The following is a 12,918-nucleotide window of genomic DNA, read 5'->3' as shown; positions in this document are numbered from 1 at the left end:
AATGTCCACATTTTGGTCTTCTTTCTTTTTGAGTTTCTTGTGGTTTGTGGGTTGTTCTTCCTGTATTCCGAACTTCTGTTGCCCAGCTTTTTTATATGTGTGCCGAGCGAGGACAGAATCTGGATCTCCAGCAAGGTCTTTACAGACTTGGCCATTTCCTCAGCCTCTGTAATATATGTTTAACCATAAGAAAAGACTGTTGATGTCTGGATAGTTAGGACAGGCAAGTCTTGACCCCTTACCTTATTTTGGAGACAGGATCTTCTTCTATAGCGCAGGCAGGCTTCTTACTCTCCATCTACCCTCACAGCCCTAGGAAGACAGGCATGAACCACTATGCCAACTTAGTCATTACTTTTGGGCATTTTTCTTTTAATTCATTATTATTGAGTGTGTATACATACTATAGAGAGAGGCATCCATACCTCAGCACACATGTGGAGAGCAGAGGACAGCTTTATGGAACTGGCTTTACATAGGTTCTGGAGATCAAACTCAGGTGGCTAGCTTTGACACTGAGCCATTTCACTGGCCCATTGGCCTTGATGTTTTGATGTGAAAGTATTGGTCCAGGGCAGTGAAATCATCTATGTAGCATAGTATATAGTATAACCCAAGATGTAGTGTAGATTGGGAATGGGCAGGAAGGAATGTGTTTAAATATGCTGCAGAAGAGGTACACAGGTCATGGCTGGGCCTAGTAAGTGGTCAGATTGACGTCTTACAGACTGCTCCTCCGAGAGCTTGCTGCACATGACAGAGGAGGTTTGGAAGACAGGGTGCTCTTGGAAGTCCCTCCTGTCATCTGTCTTCTAAAATTAGAACAAGATACTCTGTTGGAGCCCCAGCTTTCATTTAAAAGACATTTAAAGAGGGCTCAGACACAGGCAGGAGTGATGGTAGGCAGGGAAGGGTGGGATAAAGGGGGATCACAGGGACAGCTTCAGGCCCACACCAATCCTCAGCCTGATTTCCCCAGAGTCGTCGCACACATGGCCCTGCATTTGCATGGAAAATTATGAGCCGATCAGCAGCTGTCCCAAGAGGCAGGAGGTACTGCCTGCTTTAATGAGTGAGCCTCTCCAGGCTTGACCACTGGCTGCCACTACTGCCTAACTCCACATGAGTGGGGCCGGCACTCCTCACCACAGACTTCCCAGTGCTTATCCCACATGTGGGACTCAAAGCTAGAGCCCAGCAATAACAAGACACTCGCTAAAAGCTTCCCAGTACCTAGATGAGGTTTAAATCTGCATATAACCTGTGCAGAGATGCCTAGGAACCCACAGGGAGAACAAGAGAGGGACGGATTAGGAAGTAAAGGGTGTCAAACCAGATGCCCTGGGCCTAGAGATCACACAGTCCCCTACCCTATCCCTTCTGAGCTTCATCCCTCATCTTTGCAGTTGATGGGTAGGAACCGAACCAAATACTTTCTAAAGTTGGTCCTCTGACATCTTGGAGCATCGTGTGCTTCCCACAAGCCTTTGGGCAAGAGGCTGCCAGACCCAGCAGACCTAGGTTGGAGCCTTGCTAGCTGTATGTATGACCTTTAAGAAATCAACATTAGGTATGAATGTCTCCTCCACACCTATTGACCTATACCTGAATAGGCTATTAGAACACAAAGGCTAGCCCAGGCTAAGAGTCCCTTCTGTCTCCTTTAGAGCTTCACACCCTGAAATCAGCCTTATCATTGCACCTGATGCTGGAACCTCCACAGAAACCCCAGTTAGATAGCCTGTCTACTGCCCTACATCATAAGTAGCCTCAGCATTAGATGCTGCCATGGTGGTTTTAAAGACACTTAGCAATGACCATGACCATTTGGGCATCTAGCTGCTCCTAGGAGCTCCCAGCACAGATATGATCAAGGGATAATAAAGAGCTTTTTTTTTTTTTTTAATGAGAAACTTGTAATTAACCCCTCCCACTAAACTCCCAACCAACCTAGCTCTCTGGACTCCTTGGCCAAAATCAGGTCACATGCACTTCCTGAGAGCCAATCACTGAGGGGGTATGGCTCTGCTGTGCTGATAGTCTAACCCAACAGATGGAAAGAGAAGAGGCACCTGGATAAGAGGGCTCTACCTTTTGTTGTAAGACAAGGGTGTACCAGGCCACCCTCAGTCTGTTCCACTCCTCTCCCAGCCTGGTGAGGATGGCAAAACCTGGGCTCTGATCAGCCAAGGGATAGACCAGACACATCTGGTTGAACATAGGTTTGCCTGCTGGACCCACCTGCTTGCTCGTACTCCCTCCCACAGCCTGCAGAGTTAGGGCAGAACTCTTAAGAATATGACAAAGGAGGAAAACAGCCCCCTGTGCCCACCATCTCTTTCTGTCCCAGTCCTACAACCATATTGCCAATCTTAAGTTTCCCATCACCCTGGACTTACTCCAGTGCTGGCTGCCTTTCCTATTGCTGCAACCTCTCTGATCTAGCCTTGCTCAATAGTTCTCTGAGAAGCAAGCAAAACACACCTTTCCCTGAACTCCAGTCTTCTCTTGGACCCCTTGTCCCCTCACACAGAGGACCAACCCCTCTTTAGCTATGCTGTTCGTCCAGCCTCAGTGCCCATTGCTCCAGCTCTCACTCACCCAGCATTCTCTGCGTCTGTCCTCTGTCACCTCCAGCCTTGGCCTCAGTTCTCAGCTCTTCCTTGTGGCTCCCACAATAATTTGCTCAGACCTCTACATGATGGCAGAGCAGGTGGGTGTTTATTCACATGCATGTATGTGCTCTATGCTCTTAGAAGATAAGCTCCAAGAAGGGGCGGGGTCTGTCTCTAGCTCTCCAGTGGTCCCTACAATACCCTACAAGTATCTGTCATGGCATCCCAGGCAACACTTGCTGAGTTCAGTCAAACTGAACTTTTGCATTCTAACAAAATACCCACTGTCTCCTTCAACCTTGCAAACTGCTGGCTTTTCAAAGTGTGGTGTATAAGGCATCTGACAGAAAAACTAGTTCCCAGAGAGGGGAAGGGACCTGCTGTTATTCAAACAATGAGCTTAAGGTGGTCCCTGGGCCCAGAGCCAAGGGTTCTAGCTTGCTGGAAGCCCCAGCCAGCACAACCCGCAAGCAGCTCTTCCTCCCAGTGTGACTTCACTGTGCCTGGGCAGAACAGACAGCAGTGGCTGAGGTGAGAGTGAGGGTGGCTTCAGAGAAAATAGGAGGAGGAGAAAGGGCCAAGGGCCCACAGAATGAAGGCTCCATCCCCGGGGAAGGCAGGTCTGCCTCAGTGGCAGAGGGTTAATGGCTTTTCTGAAGATCACAGCTGAGGGTTAATCAGATTCCTTAATTCTAAAGCTCACCATAGCCTTTCCCATTAGCATCTTCGGGCCATGTCTACTCGATGCCCACCCCACCCCCTCACCCCTGCACAGTGTAAGGATCAGCCAATAGCACCTTTACTTTTACAAGGCTCTGATAACAAATTGCTATTTAGCCTTGAGTCCTACACTCACTCGTGTGTGTGTGTGTGTGTGTGTGTGTGTGTGTGTGTGTGTGTGTGAGAGAGAGAGAGAGAGAGAGAGAGAGAGAGAGAGAGAGAGAGAATATGAGTATGATGATTCACCCTCCCCAATTCTAGGTATGAAGGGCTTTCTCCTGGGAGACTTACCCTGGGAACCCATTTAGGGAAAGGGCTGTCCCTCACTGAGCAGGCAGCCACTTACCACCTCTTGCCGTGTAGAATCCATTTAGATCTGTTAATAAGTCCCAAAACAGACAGCTAGCATCCATTAAATAACCCTTTCCCAGGATAGGGGCAACAAATGAAGCAGCAGGAAACCAAGAGCTGGTTACTCCCTGAGGGCCCCAGGGCCTGGCAGCTAGTCTAGGCAATGTGGCTACCTTCTTCTGATACCCAGGAGAAGAGAATGACTCTGGGGATCAGGCTTGAGAAAATCAATACCAAGTCCCACAGAGCTTACAGCTGGCCTCTGTGGCCGAGGCTACTGACCAGACTACTTCCACCACGATGTCTTAGGGATGTGCCCATGACTCCAGCCACTACCTAGGATTCAGGAACATCTGTTCCCATGTTCACCACAAACCATTTCCTTGGGGACAGGGAAAGATTATCAACTCAGCCTTGGGCAAGACTCCTGAGGACCAGAGCAGGCCCATTAGTATGACAGGCATGAGGGCTCTGCCCCATCAGAAGTAGGTCTATACTGATATCCCCCCACCTAGCACCAGTAACCCCTGGAGTGCTTGTGTTGACCTTTTCCTGTGATTGTTAATCCCTTCAAGGAAGCAAAAGGTAGGACCACTGCCACTGTTGCTGACAGCCCCTGGCTCAACAGCCCTGCCTCCCAGCAGGACTCCTGGGAGCAGGCAGACCCACTGAGGCCACACAGGGCTCTATGCTAGTTGAGTTACAGGCTGTTCTCCCACCTTCCTATTTATGTGGGTGCCAGGCTTTCCCATAACTTCGGACTTCCAGAGTCCTTCGCACATGCTGTGCCACCTCCACACCTTGTTGCTTGTTTTCTTTCTTCCACCAGAAGCCCCTTCCTTCACTTTGCCATGCCTTCCAGCCTTCTCTGGGATTAGCCAGTACTGTCATGTTTCTTCTTCCAAGCCTTCTCCATGTATGTGCCCATCTGCTGCCTGACAGTGTCTTCAGGTCACCTGAGTCTCCAGTGGCCTGAAGCCAAATAAACCCAGGTTCTGAAATCTGAAGGCCTGTGGGGCCTTCTGAACGGGGCTGGAGGAAACCGAAAGAGGCTATGTGTGAAAACAGTACACAAATCTAGCAAGTACTCTAGAGCATGAAAATTCTTTCACTGGACAATTACTTCAGGTATTTGTACTTAGAAAATAGTCCGGTGTACAGAGGTATGTGGCAAAGAGCATCCAGCTCAATGCTGTCATAGATTAAAAAAAAAAAAATTTTTTTTTAAATGGGACAGCAAAATGTCTCTGAGGCTGCTGCCAGCCTAGCAATCTGCGTTTGATTACCCAAAACCTAGCACATGGTGGGAGGAGAGCGCTAACTCATGCAAGTTCTTTGACCTCTGCATATGTAATGTGGCATGGGTGTGCTTGCATGCACACACATATACAAACATGCAAGCACACTCGTGCACACAATATGCACATTCACAGGCACACACATACACATATATACACTCATATGCCTACACACATACACACACACACTCACAGGCACACACACACTCACAGGCACACACACACACACAGGCACACACACACTCACAGGCACACATACACACAAATTAAGAACTTGAAAAGAGAAGGACAACTCAGGGCAGCTGGACAGGACAAAGCATCCTCTAATGAAGGCGGGTTTTGTTTTGAGTTTCATACAACTGAGGCTGGCCTCAAAGTCACAACATAGCTAAGGTTGTCCTCCAACTCTTTATATGGCCCAAGTTATCCTAGAATTCCCAATCCTCCTGCTTCTAACTCTCAAGTGCTGGGATTACAGGTCAATGCCACCAAACACAGAGTATCTTGAAGTTCCTAAAGTCACGAATAATGAGAGTTTCTTGAGACTTTGGGCATGCTTAGGTTGTGGTTGTAAGTGGGAAAGGGCAGAAGGAGAATTATACATATAAAATATAACACAGAAAAAATGAGAACAGTATTGACTGGTTGTCTTAATGTAAGAATTTAGGAGTTTTCCTAGTGTTTGTTTGTTTGTTTGTTTGTGACCTTTTATAACTGAGACAAACACTTGGGGCAAGCAAGGGACACATGTACAACCAAATCTGAAAGAAGGTATGACCCAGATCTGTTCTTACTTTCGCAGCTGTCCAAGCCTGGGGGACCCCCAGAGCAGCCCTTGTGGAACCAGTCCTTCCTCTTCCAAGGCCGAGATGGAGCCACCAGTTTCTCAGACAACACAGCCCTGGTGCTGGAATATTACCCCTCTGCCTCAAGTAAGAACCCAGTATCCCATCAGGGCAGAATCCTTTAGGAGAGTCGGCCACCTGCCTCTGTCTGCTGCAAGGACTGCCTACAAGGGCCTCTAGGAGCCAGAAAGCCCCCAGGGCAGGCAGTCCCTAGGGTAGCTGCAGAGCACAGGCCAGGACTTGTGGGCCAGTCCCTATCTGCATAGCATAAATGCCCATCAGTGAGGAGAGAGTATACAAGAGTATACGGGAGTATACGGCAGAGGAAACTGCTGATCCCAAGCCCCAATCCCATAGTCTAAATTGAGGCACACACTCACCCAGAGGACAGAGACAGGGCAACCCAGAAAATTACCAATGGATATAGAATCTGCTTAGAGTTCATGCTGAGCTGATAAAACTCTGAAGAACCAAAGAGGCAGTGTGTGCATGTGCATATACATGCGAGTGCTCGAGTGTGTGTGTGTGTGTGTGTGTGTGTGTGTAAGGGAAACAGGAGGCAGGGAAGCAGAGTCATTGGGAACACAGAGAGCTACATGTCCATTACCAAGGACGGAGCTGGGGAATACCTAAAAGCCCATCTGATGAGCAGTCCAAACAGGAAGTCATTGACAGGACCTCATTTGGCCCTTCCTTACACAGTGAAAAGCAGTGAACCATGGACCCTCAACCAGCCCCTGGGTGTCTCCGTGTTACCACTGAAGTCTCATCTATACAAGATGTTGACAGGAAAAGACTTGAAAGGGCTGCAAGTGGAACGGCTCCCCATCATTGTAAGTCCCTACTGTTAGCTACCAGCTATCCCCCACGTGGCCCCATCCCATCCCTATCTCCATGGCCACACCTAAAAAAAAGGGAATATGGCTTTTGGAGGAAGGGGGTGTTTAGATAGGGTTTCTCTGTGTAGCCCCAGCTGTTCTGGAACTCCCTCTGTAGACCAGGCTGGCCTTGAACTCAGATATAGGACTGCTTCTGTTTCCCAAATGCTAGGATATAAGGCATGTGCCACCACCATCTGGGTAAATGTAGCTTCTTAGCAGTTTCTATCAGGACACCCAACAATGAAGCCTGCAAGTGTGAGGAACACCAAAGACTAGTCTCAGCTGTGAGGTAGGGTGACAAGCCAGGCTGAGCCCCTGGAAAAGCAAACCTGGAGCCCCAGAGAATAAAAGCAAGAGCTCAGGCTTTCCCAGACCTCGGTCCAAGGCTCTCCCTGCCCATCTTCCTGTAGGGCCTGGGACTGGTGACAGCTTCCCCCAGTCCAAGGCTCTCCCCTGCCCATCTTCCTATAGGACCTAAGACAGATGACAACCTCTCAAGTCCTCATTTCTCATCTCTAGCCATACATCCAGGACACAGGAAGCAGAGGGTTATACTCAGGGTCTAGAGACACTAACTGAGTTCAAATTCTGGCTTCACCACTTGCCTACTTTCATGGGATTATATTCCTTGCTGTGGGAAAAACACTTAGTATTGTGCCTCAGTTTTCTTATCTATAAAACAAACACACATTCACACATATGGGCGCGCATGCTCACACACACACACACACACTCAGAATCGTGTTTGCTCACACAATTGCTATGGGATTTGGTCATGAAATACATAAAGCACTTAGAATAAATTCTCAATAATGACAGGCCTGGTAGCACAGGCCTGTAAATTCTGGAATGATTTTTTTTTAAGATTTATTTATTTATTTCATGTATATGAGTACACACTGTAGCTGTACAGATAGTTGTGAGCCTTCATCTGGTTGTTGGGAATTGAGTTTAGGACCTCTGCTCGCTTCGGTCAACCCTGCTCGCTCAGTCCCTGCTCGCTCCAGCCCAAAGATTTACTTATTATTATCAATAAGTACACTGTAGCTGTCTTCAGACTCGCCAGAAGAGGGTGTCAGATCTCATTACGGGTGGTTGTGAGCCACCATGTGGTTGCTGAGATTTGAACTCAGGACCTTGGGAAGAGCAGTCAGTGCTCTTACCCTCTGAGCCATCTTCCTAGCTCCTGGAATGAAATTTAAAAATGGAAACTTTGAGGCTTGTTTGGGCTACAGGATAAATTTGAGACCAGTCTAGGGACCTTAAAAAAAGTAAATAATAAGTAAATAATTAAGCAAAAATAAAATAATAAAATAACCAAGGCTCACAGTGTAGCTCTAGTGGAAGAGTACTTGCCTAGTGTGCAAACTTGCAAGAGGCCAAAGGTTTGATCCCCCACTGGAAAAGTATGGGGAAAATTGTATCATTATTTTATCACCTTTTCAATTTATTTTTCTTTATCGTTTTGAGATAGGCTCTCAGGTATCAGACTTGCTATGTAGCCAGTGAAAATGTTGAGCTTCTGGTCCTCCTGCCTCCACTTAGCAAGCTCTGGGATTGCAGGCATGTGCCACTAGCATCAATGTCTATTTCTGAGCCACCATTCCCCTAAATCCTTCTGACAGAAGAGCAAGCAGGGACTTCTGCTCTGCCAGAAGATGAGTGTGAAGGTGCCAGTCAGGTGTGAATGGAGTGAGAGAGCAGTGTGGAAGCGGGGTAGGAACAGGCAGAAGGCCAGCTCTGGCCTCCTACCCACACTCCTCAGCACCCTCCCTCATCCTGGAGAAGCCAGGACGAGAGGTGGAGCAGAGGCCTGCCTGCAGCTGGCCTGGCCATGTGGACTTACTGTGCCTTCTCCTCCCCAGGACACCAACCTAAAAACCATCCATGGAGAAGCCCCCTCAGTGAATCTCTCCTTCCAGCTGCTTTCCTGTGAGGTAAGAGTGGGGGCCTAGGAAGGTCAGACATGTGTCATTTCCCATAACCCCCTAAGTGGGTGACAATGTCCTTCACAGGTGCCTACCCTCAGGGCCTGGGGCCAAGGAGAAAGAAGAGTCAGTTGGTTCAGTCAAAAGCTCTGAGGGGATTTGAGGCCCCAGGAAGTCAGGCAGAATGCTAAGATTAGGAACAAAGGGTCACAAAGACCCAGGTCTCTCTCTACCCCCCAGTCTAACCTACCCCATACCTGCTTAACTAGGGGTCAAAGTTCATGAGGGTGCCAGGGAGATCCTTCCTGTTGGATCATGTACCTATTGAGACCCCTTTCCTAGCCTCCACCTCGGGAGTGCTTATTGCTTAGCATGGCTGCAATCAAGATGTCAGTAAACAGGCTACCTTCTTTTCTAGACTATTGAGGACCAATGTAATCCCAAGTCTCTCTGGGGGTGCAGGCAGGAGCCAGTTCCTTGCAGTGCAGGACTGGTGGCCCACATCTTTTGCTGGCTGCAAGCCAAAGTGCTCTCAGCTCCTGCAGACCGCCCACATGCCTCTTACCATGGTCCCTGTACTGTGAAGCCAGCAGGCACAGCTAGTCCCCAGCACACATTGAAATTCTGACTTTCTCTTCTGTCAGAAGACAGAGAAGACTCTGTGCTTTTAAAAGAACTGGATCATCACGTCTCAAGGTCTACTATGTCATAGAATTCAACAGAACCATGAAAGTGATGGCTTTCTATGTGGCAGTTCTAAAGATTTAGGTTGTGGGGACTTGACCCATTTTAGGATCCTGCTTGCCACAACTTAGCCCAAGTAAAAACATTGTCAGGGACAGCCATGCCTGGTGAGTGGCCATAGCTCCCCTAGCCAGCTCCACTTAGGCCAAGTCCAGCTTTGACATTGGTCATGGCTCTGGTGTATCTGACAGCTTCCTACTGAAACTTCTCCATCTCCCTCTCTGGTACTGGGGTGTGGGCAATTTGACTCTGAGCCCAGGAAATGTTCAAGAGCTGATTACAGGCTAGTCTACCCTTTCTGGCTTCTCAGGCCAGTCAGCTGTAGAGTAGTTCAGGGCTTTAGTAGTTCAGGCTTTTAGTTTAGGTTTCATGAAGAACATGAGAAATCCACGCTGTGGGGCCTGAGGAGAATATCTGAGAAGATGACAGTGTGAAAACCCCACCCCCTTCAAGGCCCTCCTCACTGTGGTGTTCACTACCACCCTCTCCAGATCCCTCAGTCTCTGCTCATGTAACTCACACATATACTCATTACTAAATCAAAAGCAAGAACAAGAAAACCCAGAGAGAGGAGTCATGGAAAGCAAAAGACCCAGAACTGCAGAGATGGCTCAAGCCTGACAACCTGAGGTGAATCCCCAGAGGGAGAGAACTGATTACACAAAGCTGTGCTCTGACCTTTACATACAACATACACACACGCACACACACACACACACACACACACACACACACCATACATGCATAATAACTAAAATTTTCAATTAAAAAGGTTTTTTTTTAATCCTAAGGAGAAGCTGGGAAATGTGATGTCTCTCCCAGAGTATCCTAGCCTTCCAGGCCTTCTCAGGGTCTAGGGTCTGTCACAGCCACTGTCAGTCTCTTGCCATCTCCCTGCCTTCTGCCTCGCCCCAGGACACATGCACCTTGCAACCACAAGAAAGAGAGAGAGCTATGTGTCCCTGGCCAGGAGTCTGGTGGAGCCAGACAGGCAACAGGCAGGTGGGTAGGACATGTCCCCTGTTGCCCAAAGGCTGGGCACAAAGGTCTCCAGTGATGAATTATTCACTGGAGCTGTGCTAAGTGCAGAATTAATCCCTTTCCTTCCAGCTGGCGGCCTCACTAAATTATCCCTCCAAGTCATGCGGGAAAACGCTGCCGAATTCATTTAGCTGCTGAGTGTTTTGATCTGGGCCTTGTGATTTTGCTCCCCCTTTCTGTAGCCCCCTTCCCCTGGAGGTGGGGTGGAAAAAAAAACCTTTTAGTAATGGATTTCTAAGAAGAAAGGAAAAGAAAAGAGACCAAGATAAGGTGTTTACCAGGAAAAAAATTACTAGTAGAAAGACAGAGGAGCAGCTAAGAATTTGTACACAGAGGTTCTACACATGTCTACACATCCATGCAGCCATACATGAGTGTTTACACGGGGACGGTCATGTATGCACAGATGGGTACGTGCACACATCTCTCCCATTGTGCATGCATTTAATGCGTATGTACACATACATCCTAACATGTGAAACGACAGACGTTTTCACACCCGTGTTGGCACACACATAATCTCTCTGTAACTCAGCTGTTCCATCTGAGAAGTGACCAACAAGTGACTCACTTTGATTCTCAATGTTGAACAATTTAGGGACATGACTGCTAATACTGCTGCAAATGGACTAATCATCGGATCCTTGCAGCGGTGACAGCCACCTCTTCATCCTGTTTGGTTATACAGATCTAAAGAGCATCCCCTACATGCCAGACACTGGCCAGGTCAAACATTTTACCACATGACCTTGTAGCTTGAAGTATGGGCATGCCCTGTAGCTATAAAGCCCATACACCTCAAGGTACATTGATTCAATTAATTTTGGACATGACCCTGACCTAGTATAGACACAGGCTCTTTTGCTATCTTCCCACTAAGGATTAAAAGAAGAGTGTTGAGAATTGGTGATGAAGTCAGGTAATACTTAAGGTAAATCTAAAAGGGTCTTCTCCCAGTGTCCCCATCACCTTAAAAGCATCATTACCCTCAAATGTCCTCGAACATGCATCAGCTGTGCTGGGGTTAAGGGATAGTACATTAAACAAGACCAAGAATAAAAAGTTCCCTTCATAGAGAAAGGGGAAGGGGAATAGAATGAACATGAAGGCTTATGAGCAGATACCAGTTCATGATGTACACACAGCCTTGTGACCCTTGAGATGGTAAAATCCAGACTCCCTAGAAAGGCTGTTTGGCATCCCTGAGGAAACAAACCCTGACTGAAGTTGGAGCTTAGCTTCCGTGAGAGGTCTGGATCCCTCCACCGTGACGCTCCCCTTTAGAGGAGGCTGCAGCTTTGTGGTCCATCCTGTGCTTCTCCACGCCCAGCCATGCCAGTGATGGCAGAGTCAGAATGGGGAATGCCCATCAATTTCTCCCAGAACAGCCTACAAGCTCCAGGAGTCACCACCAGGAACAAAGTGCCAGAGTCATATGCACACTCCAGCTGCCCTAGAGGAGCTTGAGGCAATTGACGTCTTGAGATTCCCAGCCGACACAACTGACAGGTCCATCCTTGGGTAACTCCTGGCACGTGACCAGGAAGGGCATAGAAAAGAAGTGCTTCCAGTCTGAGGGTAGAAGGTTCTGCACCGGTTGTTCCACTTCCTTAGACACCTGGTAAATGCAGTCTGCCGTACCCACCATTTCTGTACCACCCAGGCTCAGAGCTCAGGGACAAGAGTGTGGTGGGATATCCAAAAGGAGACAGCAGAGGTCTCAATAAAATCCACCTGGACAGGAACATCCTCAGCCACATCCACCCTGTCCTCTCCCCTTGCTTTGTCATGACTGGGAGCTTACTCCCCTTAATAGCAGCCCTTCCCCATGACACAGCAGCTGACTCTGAGAAACAGAAACACTCCCCTCACATTGAGATCCCCTGCCTCCCGGGTCTCCCCTTGCCCCATGCTCCTGGCTTTGCTCTCTGGCTGCAGCACACTCTGGCCAGCCTGCATGGATGGTGTCATCAGCCAGCAGGCATGTTGACAGATTGATCAGCCAACACAGCCTGCTGGCTCAGTGATTGGCAAGCATTATCTCTGGTTTGGGATACTGTGCTTAGGGGAGGGGGGGTTGTTAGTGGTGAAGGTGTAGGGGTGCTGTCACCCTGATGTATTACTTCCCTGTGGGCGTTTGCTGCCTTTGGTGATCTGTCTAAAGCTGGAGCTGTATGTACAAGAGAGAGCCTGAGCAAGTACATGCAGATGCATAAACTAGAACACACACACACACACACACACACACACACACCTGGTCCTCTTCTCCACGAAACCAGTTAGAGGAGACTTTGGAGGACCCGTAGGCACTAAGAATCCATGATGAGCCCATGGCCATTCCACAGACACACAAGAATCAACCTTTGGTGCCCTGCTTCTCCCTTCTTGATCTGTGTTTTCTCTTTGAAGAGGGGGATGTGTTGTTCCCCCCCCAAGAGGCTTTGCTTCTTCTAGCAAGGCAGTGTACCTTCTTTTCATAACCCCACCATATCTAG

The 12,918-nt window shown here is 48.4% G+C and overlaps 1 protein-coding gene across 10 annotated transcripts in view; it reads left to right on the top strand.

Annotated features, from left to right (window-relative positions):
• The window catches only part of Ccdc33 (coiled-coil domain containing 33), a 99,485-nt gene that overhangs the window by 47,855 nt on the left and 38,712 nt on the right, over positions 1-12,918 (top strand). For 9 of the 10 annotated variants that reach the window (XM_031343443.1, XM_031343442.1, XM_031343439.1 and 6 more), the window contains 3 exons: positions 5,787-5,916; positions 6,532-6,662; positions 8,576-8,647. In XM_031343443.1, coding sequence (XP_031199303.1) covers positions 5,787-5,916; positions 6,532-6,662; positions 8,576-8,647 — 333 coding nt within the window. The remainder of the gene's footprint in view (positions 1-5,786; positions 5,917-6,531; positions 6,663-8,575; positions 8,648-12,918) is intronic. The other variant, XM_031343436.1, reaches the window with a different exon arrangement.

This window comes from Mastomys coucha, unplaced genomic scaffold (assembly GCF_008632895.1).
Source record: "Mastomys coucha isolate ucsf_1 unplaced genomic scaffold, UCSF_Mcou_1 pScaffold23, whole genome shotgun sequence".
Lineage (NCBI taxonomy): Eukaryota > Metazoa > Chordata > Mammalia > Rodentia > Muridae > Mastomys > Mastomys coucha.
This window is presented reverse-complemented; position numbering and strand designations above follow the sequence as displayed.